Consider the following 23,767-nt stretch of genomic DNA (forward strand, 5'->3'; position numbering starts at 1 on the left):
TGTTTTCGGCTTCATGCGTGTGCGAGTAAAGCGTGGTCAGAGCTGCCATCTTTCTATAAGTCTTGATGGGGTGTGTATGGAATTCTGGCTTTGTTGCTGTAAGTGGGTTTATTGGCTGTATAATTGCATCCTGATTGGTAGCTGGAGTTGATGTTTGTAGATTGGTCGGCTGTTTCGTATCATGCTGTGTGGCTGAGGTGCTGGCTGTGTGTCCGTTGTTCTTTTGTGTTGTAACGACCTGGGTGGTGGGTGGGGTTCGTTTATTGACTAGGGCTGGTTTCCAGATATCTGGTAGGCGGGAGGTATCATCACGTTTATTCATGTTGTGGGGATGTTTCTCTATTTTGATGGCTTCCATAATTATTCTCTTGTTGAAGTGTTCAGTTCTGGAGATTAATTTGCTTCCTTCAAAATCAATTTCATGTCCTGTTGCTTTAAGATGCTGGAAAAGGGAGGAAGTTTTTTTCTTTTTTTCTGACTGTGTTCTTGTGTTCTGAGGTGCGTGCATTTATTGTCCTATGAGTTTGTCCAATGTATGTGGCAGGGCAGATTTTGCATGGTATTTCGTAGACTCCTTGGTTTTCTAGCTGGATCTTGTCTTTGGGGTTTCTTAAGATGTTGGCTATTTTTTGGTCAGTCTTGATATTGTGTTTGTGGAGAATTTTGCTGATTTTATCTGTGGTGTCTTTGATGTAAGGGAGGAAGGCGATGCCGTTGTCCTGTTCTGTGTCTCGGTTCTTGGTGTCTCCTTTTGGATTAGGTTGGTAATTGTTTTTCAATTTCAAATGCTAGGCGTTTGGTTCTGGAGATGAGGGTCACCTATGAGCCAAGGTGGCGCAGTGGTTAAATGCAGCACTGCAGGCTGACTGCTAGATCAGCAGTTCAGCGGTTCAAATCTCACCGGCTCAGGGTTGACTCAGCCTTCCATCCTTCCGAGGTGGGTAAAATGAGGACCCGGATTGTTGTTGGGGGCAATATGCTGACTCTGTAAACCGCTTAGAGAGGGCTGAAAGCCCTATGAAGCTGTATATAAGTCTACTGTTATTGCTATTATTATTATTGCTATATTGTCTTGGCTACAGAGTTGATCTGTGCAGGGTGGTGATGGGATTGTGCGTTTAAGTAGCTGTTAGTGTTATATTTTTTCCGGTAGATGGTGTGCCATTGCCATCCGCTAGGGAACCATTGGTTTTTTTTGTAGATCACTCAGACCCATAGTCAGCTCCATAGGCTCACCTCTACAGAATCTTGCCAAATTTCTTGCCAAACAACTTCAGCCCTACAGAATCCATCACCTCACACGTACAAAACTCACTCCACTTCATAGAAACAATAAAGAAACAAAACCTATAACCCAGCGACCTACTTGTGAGCTTTGATGTCATATCCCTCTTCACCCAAGTGCCTATTAAAGAAGCCTTGACAGCTATCCAAAACAAATACAACCCCCCTAAGCACATCCTAGATCTGATCAACCACTGCCTAACCAACACATACTTCATCCACAATGGACAAAAATACAAACAGATAGAAGGAGCACCTATGGGATCACCCCTCTCACCCGTCATCGCAAACCTATACATGGAACATTTTGAAACCAACGCCTTAGATAAATCTGAACCCAAACCCAAACTCTGGCTTAAATATGTAGATGACACTTTCGTAATTTGGCCACACAGGAAGGAAAAACTGGACAACTTCCTCACACATCTCAACAGCCTATACCCCAAAATACAATTTACTATGGAAATAGAAGCTAACAACCAACTTCCCTTTCTGGACATCCTAATCTACAAAAACCCCAATGGAATTTAATGTTGTACGCCGCCCTGAGTCCTTTGGGAGAAGGGCGGCATATAAATCCAATAAACAAACAAACATAAATCTATAAAACTATAAATCCAGAGCCAAACCAAAGCCTGGGATGTTACATCACAGCCATCTGCTCAGGACATTACATCACAGAACTCAGGAGGATACAACGCAAAGGCTCAGGATGTTACAACGCAGCCAACCTCCCAGGATGTTGCAGCACAGGACTCAGGATATCACTACACTAGAGCTCAGGATGTCATCACACAGCCCAATACCCAGGTCGTTACAACACAAAAGACTAATGGGCACACAGCTAGTACCTCAGCCACACAGGATGTTACGAAACAGCCAACTAATCTGCATACATCAACTCCACCAACTAATCAAGATGTAACAACACAGCCAACCAACCCGCTTACAGCAACAAAGCCAGCACTCCACACACCCCTACCAATATTTATAGAAAGACGGCAGCTTCGATCATGCTTTGCTCGCACAAGCACGAAGCCGAAAACACCAGCCTAAAGATGGCAAGTGGGATCTCGCCGAAATGTTGCCAAGACAACCTCAGTCTTACACAGGAAAAGACCCGAATGCAACAAGACCAGCATACTTACACCTGTGAAAATCTACGAAAACACACACACGTGTTTGTGTGTGTGTGTCTGTGTGTCTGTGTCTGTGTGTATGTGTATAACAAAATGAGACAAGTGTTCTTCTCTGTAAGAACTGCCAATTAAGAGAAGGTATTTCTTTTTCTGTTTTTGTGTTCTGTCTTGTCATTTTTTGGTCCATCGGCATTGGATTATAACCCAATTATAATCCATTATAATTATAACTTTTAAAACTAAACAGTTGTTGTGCTGTTCATTTTATGACAGGTTCACACACAATATTTTGTACCCAAACCTTTGCAGTAGGACCTATACATAGCTGGTTTTTGCCAGTCACATTTTACAGGAGAAGATTGATTGAGGAAGATTACTTTAGTGTATAATGCTTTTAGGAATAGTATAAGCATAATCTAAATGCAGACGCACACATTGAAAAGTCTGTTTCTTCATTCTGCATCATATTTCCTTCCAATCAGACATGGGTAAGGACTGGATGTAGCAGGAGTATAAGCGTTCAGGATAACCAGCAGCATTTGCCAGGGTCCAAATTTTCAGACTTTGGGACAGGTTAAGGATGTGGTTTATACAAATTTAATAAATTATTATCATTCTTTTAAAGAACTCTAAAAATTTCCTTCACAAAAATGTCATTGCCCGGTCCAATTTTGGATGTAACTTTTGACACCACTCAAATTCATACACACTTCTGAATTAAACCAATAGATGCAAGGAATACCAAAATGGAATATATCCCATTGGTGTTAAATTCTGGATTATCCTAGCTTTAAACTTGTCAATTGATAAAAATGTGTTTTAATATTCAGAAATACTGAATGATGTAAAAGGTTTTTTTAATGCAAAATAAAAGTAGCATCTAAAAATTCAACACTCGATTTTTCTTGGCCTATCACTGATTCTGCTAAGAGTTCTGGATTCAGTTATACACACGCTAATTCAGGCGGAAACACAAGCTATTGCCCATTAATTTCGGAGATTGCCAAAAGTCCTAATTTGGTATCCTTTCTTTTATCTGCATTTATATTATATATGTAATGATCTCCAAGATCTTTTCTGACCTTTACATTATATGATTTTATGATGTCACATTCTTCACTTCAAGGACAACAATCTGAGTCCTCATTTTATCAATGGAACACTGAGTCAACCTTGAGCCAGTCAGGATCGAACTGTTGTCAGTGAGCAGTGAATTAGCCTGCAGTACTGCATTCTAATCACTGCACCACCAAGGCCCTTGATAAACTTAATTGTAAACGTAACACAATGGTATATCAGTCCAAAGAAATACCTTTGGGTCTGCTTCCCAACATTGGAGCATCAATTCTGCAAAGCTCCCAGGACAGCTGCTTGGAATGGTCAGTCTCTGAAATAGAAGGAAGAAAGTAGTGAACATAAATCAAGGGTGTCAAACTGGCAGCCCATGGGCCAGATGCATCACGCACAGCGCACGCCCACTCCAGCTCCGCAAATGAGAAAAACATCACAAAACATCATGTGATGGCAACATAATTCAGCAAGTTTCACACCTGTGACATAAATGAAGAACCTATCATCAATCCATACACTTTCAAATTTTAGAAAATGTAAAATATGAAGAAGATCTTCGTATTTTACCAGGGTGCAATAGAACTAAAAATAGATCAGAGCTTGCCATAAAAACAGAACAGAGCAGAGGACATCATACTAAAATGCCGATGCCTGAAAGGAGAATGGTGACAGTATACCAAGCTATTATTTTCCCAAGAGGTTGAGAAGCAATAAGATCAAACGATCACTGCTGCTAAGATAAACACTACACATGTTGTATTGTATACTCTTCTGTTTTGTGTGAAATGACATATGTACAAAGCCAGGTTTAACTGCACCATTGACGCAAGGTATTTTTTTAAGATATGAGAAGGGGTATATAAACTGAATGAATAAATAAACAACAGCAATTTCGGTCTTTGTAACACTCAGTTTTCAAATGCCAAAAATATGGATGCACTCCAAAAAACTTGATCCTGCGGTTATATTATGGGGGGAAAACCTTCCTAAATCTATTACCATTATGGGAAAAATAATACTGTATAACCTTTTTTTTAGGGAAAGGTTTTTAGAACTATATCCCTGTAATGTCTAAAAACCTTTTAAAATTACATTACATTTCTCTTGCTTTCATACCCAATATAGCATGAAGTATGTATAGCTATTTTCACAAGGTTTTAAAGAATCTAAATTTCTGAATCACTCCTGAAATATTCTTGCTTACTTTGATTCACTTTAAACCCATCTTTCTTTTGTTAGAGCACGTTCAATACTTCTTCATTGGTTGTTTTCTACACTGTTTTGAAAACAAATGAGATGGTGCGCTTTGGACTACACAGTACAAGCTAAAGCGTGTCTCTGCTATTCAAAATAACAGCCTACAGGTTTTCATGCCTCCACATAAACCTGGAAAAAATGCAGATACGTTGAGAGTACAATGAGTCAGCTCCTTAAAGTAGCAGCATTTTTTTTCTGGTTTCCACAGAAGACTGAAAACAGCAGTCTGCTTTAATGAAGACTAGTAAGATGCCATGCTTACATAAGTCCTAAAGAGCTTCTCTGAATCATTTTCAAAGAATGCATAGCCCTATTAATTATTTAAAATAAGTGTTAAATGATGTTAAGAGGTCTTGTGATCCACATCCTACTTAAAATAATCATTCCAATTTAAATATGTATAGTAATTATCATGTCAAGTTAACCATAAAGCATTCTAGCATTTAAATGATGAATTAACGTCATAAAAATCCAGTTTATACTGGCCAACAGAGTACAAGATTAGGAAAGACTGTGATGGGGAAAAAAGGCAAGTACTAACCAAAAAATGGATGATAAATAACAAAACAACAATATCTGCTTATTGGAGATAAACCCCCCAACTCCCTATCAGAATCAAAAACTTGTTATTTAAAACTAAAGCTTAACAGGAATATATTAGTGCGTTAATTACAGTTTTCTGATAACTAGAATGTCTGCATATTTGTTACTATGCTATTGATAATAAAGGAAATGCCACGATAAGAAGAATAATTGTATCGCTGTTGCTGATAGAAAAAGATAACTGTTAATATCTTCATCTATAGGATGAAGACAGGAAAAATTACAGCTAATTCTGTGGATTAACAGAAGGATATAATTATAAAAAATAGTTACAGTTTCTCACAACTCAGCTTAGTGGTTAAAATGACACTTTTCAAAGAAGCATATAGAGTAAGTTAAATAAAATATATCATTGTATTTGTATACATACTAGGTATTGCAAAACCTTATAGCTGTTGTGCTCCAAACAGATGTTATTTTAAAAAAGAAAACCAAGAAGATATGCTAAGAAAATGGAAAACAGGAAAGAAGAAATGTACACAGTAGTCATGTAATATTAGAAATCCTTAAATCATGAATATTATAAAGGCTATCAGAAGTCAAATCCTTTGGCATAAACAAAACTGCATTGACACTTGATATTCAAGTAGGTCATTTCACTAAAAATACACCTAGCCATGGCATTTGTCTCTCACCCTCATAGTTCCAGAGATGGAAAATGAGTTACTAAACTCATTACTTACATATAACTTGCTGGAATAGAATGTTATTCATCGGGTAGACCCTCAAGACAGTCATATTCTAATAAAAGTGGCATGTCTTAATAATGTGATATTAATTTTATTTGATATTAAATAAAATCTCCTTTGACAGAATGTATATCTCTAATAAAGAACCTGAGATTATCAAGGAAACAATAATAAAAGATATGGGCATTGTATAGGAGATGTAATTCTCTACTCAGGAATAACTCTTACCCAGTACTATACCATGTGACTTATATATGAGTAGCACCTGCAGACTTAATGATCTCTGATTTAAAAGCTAGTATAATTTAAATGGACATATACTGAACCAAAACTCTTTGTTCAAATCTCTAACTATGAATTTCATCTGGACTCTAAGTAAGTCTTTGACAGAATAGAAGTCTCTATAGACAGCCCTTCGTATCTGTTTTTCTTTACAGTGTAAATTCAATGCAATTAATTATGAGGTGGTGGAGTCAATATGTCATATCATAAGTCATGTTTTAGGCCCATTAAAATCAAGTTAATTATAGTGAATTTAGTGCCATTGATTTCAATGGAACTAAAGCATGACTAACTTACTTAGAATTGAAGACATACTTTGCAGAGTGACAATTCACTGGGAGGCTAGTGCCTCAGACATTCAACCATTTTATTAGGGCTTATTTTAATGTCACAAAGAATATATGCTGTAGATATTTCATGTTTTTTGCAGCAGAAAAAAATGAAATCAATTTTTTTAAAGCATACACAGTATAATAACTTTTTGCTATGATACTATTTCTATATTTACTGTGTTATTCTACTGAACCTATAAGCACTTCAGTTGTAGCCACTGCTATTCCTCTTAATATTTTTGACTTTTTCGAAGTATTGATGACCAACTAATATGTTTAATTTGGGTTGGATTGTACCCAGTTTAAGGAAATTAACGTGAAGTGGCAGAATTGACCTAGTATTTATACATTTGTTACATGCCAAAATCTTGTATCCAACTATAAGATCAGAGCGTTGATCTAGATAGGGAAGTTTCTTGCTTAATGCTTGTCTATTGGCTGGGATGAGGCTATTTTGATGAAATCAAATAAAACTTTCCTCATGCTTAAAAAATAAGAACGATACTGGCTACATCTTATTATTTCAAGATTAACAGATACAAATTTAGAGCGAGCGACAGAACATCCAAACTAAATTGGTTATTCCACATTGATTCACAGATATCACAGGCCTTCTATACTTCAGAAAGAATATTTAAAAGTGAGAACGTCATGTTTTACATTAATTCCTTCCTGTTTTTTTAAACATGAGAATTAAATCTATTGTATGTAAAGACTTTTACAATATATTAGGGGAGCCAGCAATAAAAACAAAGAAACCAAGAAGTCATACTACAAAATTGCCTAAGTTATTTTATAATGGTACCCAACCTTCCAGCCAACTTAGACAGAGGAGGAATCGTAAATGTTGTCTGCATGCAATAAAGCCACCACGCTATTTCTTCTTTAAAACGACACTTCCTGTCTTTGATACTAAAGAGACCATGTGTTCAAATATGCACTCCCATGTTCAACTATCTAAAAGCTCCAATTTGTAGCCGGAAGAAAAGCAACACTGGGGACACGTACAAAGGGTGTTTACGCCACTGAAGTCCTTTTGAAGTGGAAAGACACGGCATGGAGGAGGCTTGCAACTATGGCATAGCCTTACCAGTTCCACTGAGAAGCTCATCTTCAATGGACTGAGGAACGTGGGTGGCAAAACTGTAATTTTCTTCTTTTTAAACTATTTTTATCTTCTTTTATTTTTGAAATCCTCATCTAAGTGGCAGTTTCTTGTATTATAGTGACTCCTGCTGGGAGAGTTAAGTTGAAGTAGCTGAAGGTCTCTTACAGATAGATCAACTCCCGGCCAGTATAAAGATGTCCTAAATGCAGGAGATGGAGTTAAACTGTTCTCCTACCTTGGACGCAATGGCTTCTTTCATCCCTAAGAACAAACCCCCAGGTTTTACAATTGAGACTGAGAAGCTAGTACAGTACTTGTATAATTTTTGATCTACAGCATCACGACGTGAAGCTGCAACAATTAGATGTAAAGGGTCCATTCATGAGGAATAACATCACTTTGACCCTTTGTGTTAGCTCCTACTGCTAATCTTTCCATACGCGTGAACTTACTTTCAATTTGAGGAAGATGAAAAAGTCTTTTGCAAAACCCAACACTGTTTTCTGATCTATGTACCTGAATGTAGAAACGTAGTCTTACCTCGTTTTTTTCCACTACAAGCCAAGCTACTTGTAATCCTTCCAAGCCTTTAAAGGGGACTTCCCTTGTTAGCATCTCCCAGAGAACCTGGAATGGGGAAAAAAAGAAAAATGATTTTATTACTGTATTTTGTATTTTAAATATATTATTAAACCTTGGTGCACTGTGATCTGTATCCAATTACTAGGCAATCAAAGCTCATTAGCTAAAACTTGGATATATGTTTGTACTTAAGAGAATTACACAAATTTGACATTGAATATTTCTTATTTTTAATAATGAACCCTTATTTAACAAATACTGATAGAGAGCCGGGAACTGGATTTTGTGAATATTGTTTTGTACCTCCACTGTTCGATGGTTGAGATAGTCAAGAAATAGAGTTCTTGTTTTCAACTACAAATACTAGAAAACGTTTCAGGAACGTACTCTGACTTGTACTTTAAACTAGAGTCTTTGGGTTTGTTCTTTCTAAAGTTAAGTCTAAAATTTAAAAAATAGTTATTATAGCAAACAGATATGTAAGCAACAAAATAGCTTCTATCTTTCAACTATTTCATTGTTAATACCAACTTTCTACAATATTTTATTCTTAATTATATTGCATACTTAGCCAAATAACAGACATATACATTTACAGTACAGTACAGTATGACCTCAGTATGATATCATCCTTATTTGGATGATATTCCACCATTATATCAAAGGATAATATAATTGGTTATGTCAAAAAGAGCAATAATCTCTTTTTTCCAGGCAAGCAATTATATTTACAAAAGTAACTGCCTCTCTTGATTTCCCAAAACATATTTCTGTTGATCTGTGTTGGAAAACATATTATTTAGCTGAAGTAAATATATTTTCTATTTGATATTGATCCTATTGATATTTTCTAATAAAGTAACGATCTGGCTAAGAATTCCAGAGATCAATATTCTCCATGAAGTATTTAAAATTCTTAACTTGTGGTTCACATTTGGGATTAGTTGGGTCGACTACTTTTTTAAAAAGGTAATTAATAACTTATTGCCAGATGTTGCCCATTTATATGAGCAGTGGTGGGTTCCTAACCGTTTTACTACCGGTTCTCTCAGAGAGGGCGTTTTGCGCATGTGCAGAAACATGCTGGTGATGGAAGAAGAGACCGGAGAACTGGTTGTGGTTCCAGCAACCCAGGCCACCAAACCACTACAGGTTCGGCTGATCTGATCCAAACCAGTGGGAACCCACCACTGTGTAGTGGGGGGGGGGGGGGAGAGAGAATCCTTGATGTTGAGGCAGGCTTTCAGTTGCAGGAGGTACCACAGCACCTTAGGGATTAAATAGACCTGATTAAGTCATAAAACTATAAAAGTTTATTACTTAAAAAAAAGTTATGCTGAGGACATAACAATGGAGACAGGGACTACTGTATCCTGTTTTAAAGAATTGTTGTTTGAAGTAAAAGGAAACAGAAAAATTCTTCTGTGTTGTGATTATCTGGCCAAGCCCAGGAAGAACCTTTCTTTTCATCACCTTAGCTTTATCCTTTTTCTTCTGTCACACACACAGAAAAATGTCCAGATTAACCAAGTGGGTTTACAGGTTGTAACTATTATTTATTTTTTAGGTTTAGATATATATCCCAACTTGATTTTATACAGCTAACTCACGGCTACCTATTTTTCTGTTATGGAAAGGAGGGAGCAGTTTTACAATTACATAAATAATAAATGGGAATGCAATTGCAGTAGGATGATTAAATGATTTCGGAAAGGGACAGCTATGACAGATCGAATAAAGAAAACTATAGATATTAGTTATGAACTTGCTTCAAATTCAGCCACAGTTAAGTCATTTTAAAAAATATCTATATGGTTCACAAGAATATTTTGGCCAGCATAGCTGGAATATCCCAAACTTTACTGTCACTCTCAATCACGGCTGCTAACTATAATTCATTAAGAAATATAGACATTTTGCACAACTAAACAACAAACCTAACACTTCCGTTTTAAAAAAGGGCACCACGTTAAAGAAATTTGCATCATACCCAAGGTGACATATGTACATTATTACTCAGTGTCATGATATATTTTCAGGTGGTTGTTATTTCAAAACTTGAAGCCTGCTATAGTAAATATATGCTATACACATTGTATTTATTTATTTAAATTTATTGGTCGCCCAACTCCATTGGACCTTGGAACAGATATATGTGTTGGTGGAAATTTTACTGGGCTTACATTTGAGCTGTATAACTCTCAGGTCAGGTAAAAGACTATGTTAACTTCCTCCTACTATAAAGTTCCATGTCTAGGGCAATAAAACAGTAAGTTAGATTATATTAAACATTTTAGGAGGCAACAGATATTTATAATTAGATAGATTATAAATCTTAAATCTGAATTCAGTTTTGGGTCATTTTCATATAACAGAAGATTCTGACTAAAAGCCTGTTTACTTTTTAAAACTTGATTTATTTCAGGAGACTGTGGCTTACTTCCAAATAAAAGGATATGGAACCTGAGACTCTCTATTCCAGCTTCATGAAATAATTTGTAAAGGTCAGAAAATTATAAATGGGTACAACAATCGCCTTTCCTCATGTTTTTGTGACTTCTTAACAAAGGACAAGTTCAACCTGACCAAGAAAACCTGGACTTTTAGGTGGACATCATACTGAAGTGGAAAAATGCTTCATTGTACATTGTAAGCAATGTAATAGTTTAATGAATACAATCCATTCTGGCAGAGAAAATAATAAATAAAAGAAATGCTACAGATTCTGCCAATAGAACAGTATTTCTCAACATCTTAGTGGTTTACATTTGAAAAGGATTCTACTCTTTGTTATCACAATTTCAGCTGTGTTTCAAATGATGAAAAGCAGATGTCTGTGCAAGCACAAAAGCCATTTGTTAGCGCTCTAGATTGTGTTACTTGACCATTCAAAACTTTTATTTACGGATGAGATTGTTTTAAATCAAAAAGTGCCACATTTTTCATGGATTCATTATCTTTGGAGAACACTGTTAGTCTGCTTGATTAGAAGTTGAAAGCCTACAGGGAAAAAAAAATCTCGATAAAAAATCAACAGTGAGGAGAATCAATACTAATGTGCTTAACTTTACTTGAACAGATTTCAAGAGTAGAATTTAAAATGTGCAGAAGTAAAAACACACGTCTGACAGGGCTTTCTCCTCCTAAATTCCTTCTGAATCTACCCTCCCCTTCTAAAAATTGTGCTTTAGAAGAAACAGATTTTGAGATCGCACAAAGGACTGGGAATTCGCTCATTTCTGTCCCATTGACGGTAGCAAGGGAACAACTTAATTAGATTGTTATTTATCTATAAACATTTAACTCTGAGCCAAACTACAATTATTTCCAAATTTCATTCTCTCCCTAAATGTTTCAAGCTTTTTCCATTATTTAAGATGCAGAACACCAAGCTGGGATGGAGTGGAGGGGAAATTGCAGGCTTTGAAACTGTGTGTAAGTGCCTGAAACGTATAACTGTTATTCAACTCCTTTATTTTAATCCTGGGGTGTCTGATATACCTGCAATACATGTGGCTCTGGACAGCTAGTAATGCCACCCACAAGATTGTAAACTTTTAACATTATTTATACATAGGTATACTTTAGCTATACTATACGTTTTACATATGGACCAAGAAAATTCCTCTTCACTCATTGCAGTCCAGGCAAGGGTAAAGGTTGACCATGCCTGCTTTAACCAGTGATCACTATTTTATCCATAAACCAGAGGTGGGTTCCTACCAGTTCCCACCTATTCGGTAGAACCGGTTCGTCAGTCTACCGAACCGGTTAGAAGAGGTTCCACCAGCGGACCCGGAAAGCACCTACAGAAGAGTTTCCAATTTTTTTTGAAACCCACCACTGGTCCTTGGATATGATTATTCTACACTATCATGCTCATATTTATAAAACTCAGTGCCTCTGAGAAAGGTAAGGATGACTACTGCGTTTGGGGTGCAATCAGAACATTCCGTGTGTTGAAGTTGTTTTAACGCAAACCAAAGATGTCTTTAAAAAAACAAGTTTACATCATATTCTTATGCCTGCCAGTGCTGTGTGTGAGGTAATTTAAGGTGGTTCTGACAAGTGTCGTCGGCATCTTCATATCCGGTCACATGGGCGGCAAGCCACTGCCATCCGGTCACATGGGCAGCAAGCCACTCCCACAAAGGAGGCCACACCCACAGAGTAGGTTCGAACAATTTTTGAAACCCACCACTGCCATAAGCCAATATCTGAACTTAACTTTTTCCCAAAAACTTGAGCTGCAATTCTAGATATGCTTGTCTGGCATTTAACCTCATCAAACTTCCTTTAGTTTTCTTATGAATGGCTATTGACAGGTTTGACTGACTGTAAGTAGGCCATCATTACCGTAGTTCTCCTTCAAATCAGAAAACCTCAAGTTCTTCTTAACTGCTTTTAACACTGACTTTTAATTAATTAATTAACTAATTAATATAAACTTCGTGAGCAAGTGCAAAAATGTTTTTAAAGAAACAAGGCATGACTTCTGTGGATCTTGGAAGTAGCAGATGTTCTCCAGATGTTTGCTGACGATAAGCGTTTTGGCACGGATATGGCTATAGCTTTTTCTGTGCTACAAATTGTACAACTTGATATATAAGACCCAATGAGTACCTCAGAAATAGAACTTGGTTTTTGTGCCTTTACATGTATATGGACCATGAACATGAATTATATCCAGTTGTCTAAAGACAGATTTATATAATTCAGAAGCATAGGGAGAAATATGTTTACTCACCACACCATATGAATATGTATCACATGTTTCTGATATTGGGAGACTCTGTATTACTTCTGGAGCCATCCAAGGAAAGGTACCAACAAGGGACATGTGTGTTGTATGGGAATGAAATCTTGAAGCCCCAAAATCACAAATCTGGAAAAAAATATAGAGGGTTTTTTTTTAAAAAAAAAAATAGCACAACAAATATTTTTATAAAAAGACTGAAATATTCCTACCTTCAATACTCCATCACCAGCTATAACAACTGGAAAAAAATTTAAAAGAGAAAAATATATTAATACTATGAAGAAACCATAGACATTTCTTTAGAAAAAAATCACTCCATATATTATAAGTATATATATACTGGCAAGACCACTTAAATCCTCTGGCTGACATGAATCAAAAACTAGTTGGCTTTATTATTGACTTGATTCTCTCTATGCAGGATCATGGCAGATAAATCACCAATAATGTCAAGTTAATGAGTTATGGCAATGGGGCCAAAAAATGTATTATTAACAATTACTGGAAAATAATTTAAAACTAAAGTCATACTTTATAATGCAGTCACATATATCTTTAAAATAGGCAACAAAAAATATCAGAGACAATTGTAAATTTTCCCAATCTTCTGAAACAAAAGGAATAAAAAAAAACCAAAGGAAGTTCCCTTATCAGTGAGAATGGAGACATATAAATATAATAAATAAAAAATATGAAAATAAAGGGTTTGGGGGAAACTGAAATGTATGCAATAGTTATTTTTAGCACATATAGCCAGTATAAAAATGATACGGGGTGTATGTGTGTGTGTGCATGCGCGCGCATAGATAGATAGATAGATAGATAGATAGATAGATAGATAGATAGATAGATATACCCTGTTTATTTTAGCATGTGCTAAAATAAGCCCTCCCCAAAAATATTGCAACAAATATTGCAGTCATGAAGTGATCACACTCACCGCCTCCTACACCTCAAAAATAATAAGACCTCCCTGAAAATAAGGCCAAGCACTTATTTCGGGGGTCAAACACGGTAGGTCAGTCGATCAGTCAGTCAGTCAGTCGATTGATCGATAGATATAGAGGTAGCGATAGCGATAGCAATAGATTTCCTGATTTCTCAATAGAAGTATATTTATTCAAGCAATATTTTGAATTTCATTAAATATTGCTTTAAAACATTTCAAATGTTTCCTGAAAATGGAACTAAAAATTGCCAATGGCTAAGGAACAGTACATCCTACTTAGATTAAGCTGGCAGGTCAAACATGACCCTGAAAAGAGAAGAAATATTCCAAATTGTATACTAGCACCTAACCCTAACCTTACCACCACCATATCAAACAGACACTGAAATTCTTTCACTACTTAAGTTATTTTTTTATTCTGTACACGTCTAAATTTGGGCCAATTTCTTTCACTATTAAACATTTTAACATTTTAGAGGTTTAATAGTAAAACTACTAGAAAATATTTCAATTTGTTTTTATTTTTCTAATAGGGAAAGGGAAATGAAGAAAGATATTATTTTTACCTGAGTTTTCTAGTCCCATCTTTAATCACAAGGTTATATGAGGAATTGCTGAACTTAATCAGAAGTAATCAAGCAATTGAAATATCATCCTGCATGCAAAACCTCAAATGAGTAGGAGATTTTAAATTTTTTTTAAAAAACGAGAATGCCAAAAGGAAAATATCGGATTCAACTCTCAATCAGCAATATTCAACACATACTCATATGAAACAGCAACTACTGTAATGCCAAAATAAACAAAATTGTAAATTTATGCTGAATTACCATTCCGGGACTTCAGATCTCTATGGATTACTTTGACTGGAGCCTCCATATGCAAATAATGCATTCCTAAAAATAGGAAAATTTTAAAAAAAGTTTATAAAGTTATTTTGCTACATCGGGACTAGCAAACATTAATTGACATCTGTGGGTATAAGCATAGGCTTTTCAATACTGTTTTGTCAATGAGCAGGCTGTTGAAGTGCTCAAATGTGGTTCTTATTGCATATACACTGTTTCCCTGAAAATAAGACCTCCCAGGATAATAAGCCCAATCGGACTTTTGAGCGCATGCACTAAAATAAACTCCCCCCAAGATATTGCAACAAAGCAGCAGCTCACCGTCTCTTACACCTCAAAAATAATAAGACCTCCCTGAAAATAAGGCCAAGTGCTTATTTCAGGGGTCGAAAAGGAAAACACGGTATCACCAGGTTGACTTCCCATTGTGTGATGCAGTTTCTGTATCTGAATGTACATTATTAGTAATGTTAAACTTCCTAGGTATATCATGGTGTGTGTGTAAGAGGGGGGGGGCAGAGAAGAGAGACAATGGAGTTTTCAATGAGCTGGTGGCCATCATACATCCTCATACAATGACTATTGTGCCTGAACCATGAGATGGGTGGCAAATAAATTTGATAAACAAATAGAGAAATAAATACATATTCTCTATACTGAGAACAACCTGCTTTTGAAGAAATATTATTCTGCCCTCTAGAATGAGTACCCCAAGAGATATGATTGTCTCCCCCTCTGGTGGCATTCTGGAGGATCTTAAGGACCTGGCTAGTCTCCCAGGTTTTAACTAGAGCAATTGGAACCACTTGTAAGGTGCATGCATGTTGCTGTTGGCTGCAATTACCATCTTGTTCATTTTTTAATTGGAATTCTGTATTGTTATTTGTCTTTATTCTGTTCGCCACACAGAGCTGAACTGAGATGGGCGGTGTCCAAGTCAAATAAATCACCATCCTCATTATCAATATCATCTACACGCACAAAGTATAACTAACTTATAATGTAAATTCAATACAAACTATAAAAATTTGATCACTTGAAAAGTATTTACTTTTTTGTGTGCATGAAAAAAACACAGAGGTTTTAAACACACAGGCAAAACATGACATAGGAAAAATTGATCATTTTTTTAAAAAAATGGGAGAAAATTGTTAAAGTAATGTATCTGGAATTAAAACCATTTATTTTTTTTTGCAATTTCCTTCCGTATAATATTTCCACCTCAGTATACATCCATTATAAATGTATTTCTCCCCCCTTATTTAGTTTCTCTTTGTCTATACATATGATACTATTATATACAGTCCTTAATTTACAATGCTTCTTTCCATTTATACATGTTTGTTCATCTCTACCTATACATTGTTAATTTCTAACTCTTGTGTCTTCTTCATTTAGTATTTCCTTAAGCTTAACACCTGTCCTCTAGCCATTTGTATCACTCATGGAATTAAAACCTAATGACTAATCTGAATCTAAATATAGAATACTTTAAAATGAGTTGTTTGTATTTCATATGTTTTGACTGAAGTATGATCAAGCTTCTTGATATACAACATTGTTCATCAGTATAAGTATTTGTGTCTGTAGCGGGATCAAAATATTCACTTGCCTTGTACATATGAGGAATTTCTTAAGATACGTATACATAATTGAAATACTCCACTAAGACCAAAAGCTTCTAAAAATTGAGTCCTTTGGACTCGTGAGTCCAAGTGTTGCTTTACGTTTCCACAAACTCATAAAAAAAAATAGTGTCTAATGGAAATAGATTTTCGCCGGTATAGATACAAATTATTTTTAGTTGAAATCCCCAATCTCAATATATAATTTTTTTCATGCACAGCATTTCTAGACTTTCTTAAGCAAGTCTGTGTGCATACTCAAGTTCCTTTGTGGTTTCTCTATGCTGACATGGACATTCCTGGAATGGTAATCTCAACCCACCTAGAAAACATGACAGTGAGGAAGGTTATTGTTAAGAGATCACTGAACACAAGAATGCCATGACCACGGAAAAGCATACAGGTACATAAATACAAACATGGATTAAAAAGGCAGCTTCAGGGAAATAGCAGCTATAAAAATGTGTGTGGAGGGGGGAAAACCTAATTTCCTTTGCGTGACATCATCCCCATCTAAATGCTAAGTAACTTCCAGTATCAAAATGTTAAGAAATTCTTTTCTACGTGGATATGCCTTGTATGGTCAATTCTTACACCAAAACAAAGTAAAAAAAAACCTGCATACATTTCATATACTTTCTATCTGTCATAATTTTGACACTGGTTTTTAAAACAACAGAGATGTGAAATTTCATGTTTATTTATTTATTCTTTAAATAAGGCAATTACTATTAAACAGAATAATCTTATATTTACAATTCTAGGTATATTATTAGTTCATGAAATATACAGTCACTGGAATGTTCAATCTATTCTAAACAGAAATAACAAAGATCCTCCTACTTTAATTGCCCCCTGCTCCTACTGCTTCCTATTCTCACAAAATAAACTAATACAGATGCCAAGTATTCCCAAATTCTTTCTAAAGTTACCGGTATATTCTTGAAGAAAGCTCATAGTGTTTTCTCAGCAGGTGGGTTGCCAATTGTTTTACTACAGGATTCGGGCGCGTTCCCACGCGCGCTTGTGCGTGTGCAGGTGCGATGCTTCTGCGCATATTCAGAAGTGTCCAAGCGGAGTCTCCCACCACTGCTATTACCGGTTCACCCAATCCGCGCCGAACCGAGAGCAACCCACCTCTGATTCTCAGTCATCCAGGTCATGGTTGTCCCAAAGATGCTTTCTTTCAAAAGGCAACTTGACTTTCTTGCTTGGCTTGAAGACATTTCGCTTCTGATCCAAGAAGCTTCTTCCTGTTCACTGAACTGAAGTGAAACGTCTTCAAGCAAAACAAGAAACTCCAGTTGCCTTTTGAAAGAAAGCACCTTTGGAAAGCTCATGATAACTATTTAGTAAGTCAAGTAGGTTTTGGAAGATTTCATAGGACAGATAATTAAGAAACTATCTTTAGGCACTATGAGTAATTCAGAATAATGATTAAGAATAGATATGGACTGAATAGGAAATGGAACTAACAAGAGTTCTATTCCTTTATGAATTATTGTCTTTGTTCTGTCAGTAAATCTCACTTACCTTTAGCTATATCCATTGCCCAGGTCATTATATGATCCATGTCCATTTCTTCACTTCTGTTGCTATTAATATAGTCATACAATGACCCAGCAGAAGCATATTCTGTTACAAAAGAGCAAAAAGATTCTTAAATTGACACATAAATTGACACACAATAATTAGCCATCTTTGATTTTTAAAAATTAGCAAATTTGATATTACCTACAATATCAAGTTGCAATAACAATTAGTCTGAACAATGTATCATCCAAACACATTAACTTTAAGAAGGTACAATATGATTGATGAACGAAAGTTTGTGAGGATTGTTTTGTACTGTATTTCTGAGTTAGCATTGACTCTTGGTGTGTCACTTTCATTGGTCACCTTGTAGAAGAGATTTGCTACTGACACCTTCGGGATTGTTGTTGTTTTCTTTGCAGTCTAACTTTAGAGAAAATGACAGACTCAAAGTCATCCAGCTGGCTTCAGTGTCTAAAGGAAATCTAGAAACCTGAATCTATCCACTTCTAGTCCAGCACCTTAACTATTACATCATACTGGTTCTCAAATATTAGGAAAATTATTTTAATACAGAGATAATAAATATGAGAATAAAAAATACAAAAGATTAATAAGACTTTTTTATTCTGATGGGACTGACATGAAGAATTTCAAAATATATTTAAATAATACATAAATGAAATAACATTTAAATATATATTAAATAAGCATATCGATACAAATACCTGATTAAACAGCAAAAGAACTAGCCAGCAAAAATTAAGAGACTGCATAATCTCTCCCTTACATTACGAAATGGATATAAAGACACATATTTCTCATGAGTTACAAAATGCAAATAATCAGTCTTGACATTCTGGGGTCAGATTGTGTGTACCATGAAAATAACACCAATCCCATTAAATGTAAAGAAATTCATAAATAAATTTGATGAAACTAATCTAAATCATAATTATGCAGCCTATAGTTTTACCCTGCATGTTATTAAAATAAGGGTGGCATGAATCATTAATTGTACACATAGACACTATTCTGGATAACTCTAGGAACAACAACCAGAGATTACATCATCCTCATTTGATTGCATGTACCAGTTTGGTCTAGTGGTTAAGGCACCGGGCTAGAAAAGGGGAGACTGTGAGTTCAAGCGTGAAAGCCAGCTGGGTGACTTTGGGCCAGGATCTATCTCAGCCCAACCCACCACACAGGGTTGCTGTTGTGGGGAAAATAGGAGGAGGAAGGAGTTATTTATAAAAATAATAAAGGTGGGGTACAAATAAAATAAAACATCAAAAATACAAACAATCTTTTTTTCCATAGGAACAACAAATCTAAAAGTGTAGCATGGGGGGAGGGGGTAGCTTTTAGTAGAACAAAATGATATTAGCAAAAATATCTTGCATTAACCTATATATTACACTATTTCCCTCAAAATAAGACCTCCCTGGATAATAAGCCCAACCAGGCTTTTGAGCGCATGCACTAAAATAAGCCCTCCCCTGAAAATAAGCCATCCCTGAAAATATTGCAACACAGCAGCAAACATTAGGTGACTACGCTCGCCACCTCCTGCACCTCAAAATAATAAGAACCTCCCCGAAAACAAGGCCAAGTGCTTATTTTGGGGATCTGTCTTATTTTTGGGAAAACACAGTAGTTAAATCTATTACAACTAAAATGTATTGAAATGAACAAACACAAGGCAAAATCTTTTCAGTGTAACAAAAGGAGGGCACGAAGCACATCCCTGAACATTAACCCATATTAACTACGGTTACTTTCATTTTATGAAAGTGTACTTCCATTTACACTTTATTCAAAACTCATTTGGCCTGGGGGAGGTGGAGAACCTTAGCTAGAAGAAATTTGCATCTGCTTTAAATTTACTGACCTTTGCAAATCCTTCAGGTTGTCAAATAAGAGGGGGGCCTTGGAAATACTATGTTTCTTCAAGATAGATAGACAGCCTTCAAGTCAAACTTGACTCTTGGCAACTGCCTTAGCAAAATTTTCAAAAGTGGTTTACCATAACCTTTTCCCCAGGTCTGAGAAAGACAAGGTCCCCAAGCTAACTTGATGTCAAAGCAGTGATAGGACATGACTGGTACGCTCCAGTATGGGTGTACCAGTGCCTGCTGGGAGCACCAAGTACCGTTCCAGTACGGTGCTCCGGAGGCCCACCTACCTGCCCGCTCTCCTTACCTCTATTTGAGCCGACTGGGGCATTTGCGCACATGCACAGGTCGTACAACGCCTGTGCGATGCTCCGCAGAGCAGCTGGAGTGTTGCGGACGGTGGGTACGCATGCGTGCGCATGTACATGTTGGACACCCGGACCCGTTGCAGCGTACTGGTTGCAACGGGAGCTGGAACCCACCACTGTGTCAAAGGCAGGACTAGAACTCCCACTCTCCTGGTTTCTAGCCTGGTGCCTTAGCCACTGGTGCCTGGTGCCTTAGCCGGCTGTTATGCTACCTAGCTCACTTGGAAATAGAAATTCTATTCTAGCATTTAGAATACAACAATAAGCACATTTAAATATGTGAAATATATTCATATTAATATCTCAACACATAGAAGCAACACATGATCTGAAACAGAATCTTATATAGAATATACGGTATATGTTGTGTTGTTGTGTCCAAGCAATACCAATCAATGGTACTTTCTAATCAGAGAAGACTAGAAGAATCAGGAATGGGAGGATGCATGCCAAAAGAAGAAAAAGAAGACTTAAATAAGATTTCTGCTTAATCAAAAACAGAGTTCCAGCTGCTTCATAAGGCTAAAGTATATGGAAGTTGGGAGAGCTCCGTTTTTTAGTGGTTCCCAAACAGGTAGTGGTGGTGGTGTGAGGCTCCGCCCACCTGCCCAGACGTCATCACAGACGATCTGTGCATGCGCAGAAGTACCATGAGTGAAGCGAGCGCACAGACATGCTCCCGGTTCTGAACTGGTAGCAAAGGTAAGAGGATTTCATGCCTGGTTCCCAGAATGGGAAAGATGATAGATCCTGCCAGGCTCAGGTCAATTTGTAAGTCTAGTCTGTTGACAGAAGAAATAAGATTGAAGTATGTTTTCAGGTCATATAGCTCACTTGGCCATATTTCTAATAGGCCTAGATTCTTGTAATATTGGCTCAAGATTTTTACAGAGACATACCCCACCCCAGTGGTGGGTTCCGGATCCCATTCCAATTGGTACAGTTGGAACGGGCCCTGCGACATCCACATGGCGGTGTGTAGCACGTCTTAGCACCTCCCCGAGCCTCTGTAAGGCTCCAGCTGCTCAGCGGAGCACTGTGCAGGAGCTGTACACGCCATGCATGTGTGCAGAAGCGCCGAAGACTTAAAAGACCAGTAAGGAGCTGGGCGGGTGGGTGGGCCCTCGGAGCACCAGTTTCAGTTTCAGTTCAGTTTATTGGTCTTGTATGCCGCCCACTCCCGAAGGACTCCTGGTACACGCGTACACACGTACCGGAACGGTATCCAGTGCTCCGGGCAGGCTCCAGTACGTGTGTACCAGGGCATACCGCCTGCAACCCACTACTGCCCCACCCTCTGCAAAAGAGGCAAGGTTATAGCAGATCTATCTTGGCTCTGTAAGTGTGTCTCACAGCCAATTGAAGACTATCCTATACGATTTGCCCCTAAGTTGTCTTTCTGACAGTAGAATATAATGGCAAAATTGCTGTTTCTTATATCGCACTTATTTTCTCCCATCTTGACAGAAGACTACATAGGCATAATGTACATGTTGTTCTCCATTTGCAAAAATGCCTATACCATTTAACTAAAGCAAATACCATTCCTGCAATGTGCCCATTTTGGATTCACAGAAAACACTCCAGACCTTACAATTAAATAATATTTGCAGAATTAAAGGAATTCTTTTTTTCCAAATTACATTAACTTATCATTCCACTTGAAAAGAAAGGAAGGTTATTTTTTTTTAAAAAAACAAACACAAGTATATAGCCATTTACTGAAAAAATCCTGTGCTTCAGAAACATCACCCACATATCATAAAAGTAGGAAGATCTGTAGTTTACCTGTAACTATGCCATAGTTTGGGGGTTCAATAACGGCACCATAAAACTGAATGATATTTTTGTGGCTCAACACGCTGAGTATTTCTGCCTGTTCAAAATTCAACAAAACACCAGATGTGAATACAAAATGACATAATTCTATAATTAACACAAACCTCTGAATCTATCTGTATCAATAGTTGTGCTCAAGGTAGCTAGTAAGAACAGATAGTAAACCTACAGATTATACAGACTAACATTTGTCTAATTAAAGCAATTAAAGCATCTTTAAAAACAAATATACAAAAAAAAAGAGCTGATGGCTTAAAAACAAATGCTAAGACAGGGAAACAAAAAACATCTAACAATTCATTGAAAACTTACCTTGACAGACAAACCGGTTTAGAGCTTCCTATCAAAACCCTGCTAAAATAAACATGTTTATATTTGCTGACACAATGATATTATTATTATTTGGAAAGTACACAACATTCCTTGCATTTTGGAAAAGCAGCTACTAAATAGTTGTTTCCAGTAGTGGTGGAAGCTCTACTGAAAGAGCAATTTGGGAGAAGATCTCAAAGTTTGGGAAGTTTATAGGGAGAATGAGTTTTTTTTAATATTGCCTAGTTTGAAATCCTATACAAGTTTAAAGAAACACACTACATTAAGTTGTTTAAAATGGAGGACACGTGCTCTCTGGAACTTTTCCTGATGCATCCTGGATTAACTGAAGTTTCTGAGCATACTTCCAAGACTGTCCAAATATAAAATATTAATCAAAAGTTGGAATGGAGATCTGGATGATAAATGTCCTGAACTAGATTCAAATCTATCTTTAACCACAGAAACCTGGGTTCCTCCTGAGGCATCACCATATATAGTAAAGATAAAGGTTTCCCCTGTCCAGGCGTGTCCGACTCTAGGTCACAATGCTCATCTCTGTTTCTTGGCCAAGGGAGCCAGCATTGTTTGAAGATATTTTCTGTTCTCATGTGGCCAGCATGACTATACGCCAAAGGCCCATGGAATGCTGTTACCTTCCCACCGAAGTGGTACCTATTAATCTACTTGCATTTGCAATCTTTTGACCTGATAGGTGGGCAGGAATTGGGGCAGGAACAGGAGCTCACCCTATCATGAGATGCTCAAACACAGACTGTCAGCTTTCCAGCTGAGAAACTCAGCGTCTTCTATCGCTGAGCAGCCATCTAATAATAGCAGAAGGGAATTCCCATATAAGCCATAAATTTCCTAGAGGAATCCTAGGATATAAATCTAAAAAATAATTAGGTAATAAACAATGAAGATGTGTAGATGTAGGATTAGATACAATATTTTCAAATGTGCTCCTGGCTACCAATAAAATGTTGACAAGACAGCATTTGAGGGAAGACGGAGGTTTGCTCACAAAATAGCTTTTATGCTGAAGTACGTTCAAGCAAAGAAATCACATAGATAAATGCAATGATAAACGCAATGATTCTAGCTTGTGATAATACTTTTTTTTAGTTGTCACAACCACTGAAAATGAAGCTACAGCACACGGCAAGTTCACCAATCCATTGCTATTTTATACCTGAAGACATTCAAGATACAAGGTAGAAGCCTCTGCTTATCAAAGATTGTCTCCAATCTTTCAAAGGCATCTGTAAGAAGAGTCACCTTTGAGA

At 36.8% G+C, this 23,767-nt stretch overlaps 1 protein-coding gene across 1 annotated transcript in view; it reads right to left on the bottom strand.

Moving 5' to 3' along the window:
• Window positions 1–23,767, bottom strand: part of LOC116507684 (mitogen-activated protein kinase kinase kinase 20-like) — a 123,828-nt gene that overhangs the window by 61,551 nt on the left and 38,510 nt on the right. The window contains 7 exon segments of the mRNA XM_032216010.1: window positions 3,736–3,810; window positions 8,306–8,392; window positions 13,095–13,232; window positions 13,316–13,344; window positions 14,886–14,951; window positions 18,062–18,163; window positions 22,116–22,203. Coding sequence (XP_032071901.1) covers window positions 3,736–3,810; window positions 8,306–8,392; window positions 13,095–13,232; window positions 13,316–13,344; window positions 14,886–14,951; window positions 18,062–18,163; window positions 22,116–22,203 — 585 coding nt within the window.

This window comes from Thamnophis elegans, chromosome 1, assembly GCF_009769535.1.
Source record: "Thamnophis elegans isolate rThaEle1 chromosome 1, rThaEle1.pri, whole genome shotgun sequence".
In the NCBI taxonomy this organism is placed as follows: Eukaryota; Metazoa; Chordata; class Lepidosauria; order Squamata; family Colubridae; genus Thamnophis; species Thamnophis elegans.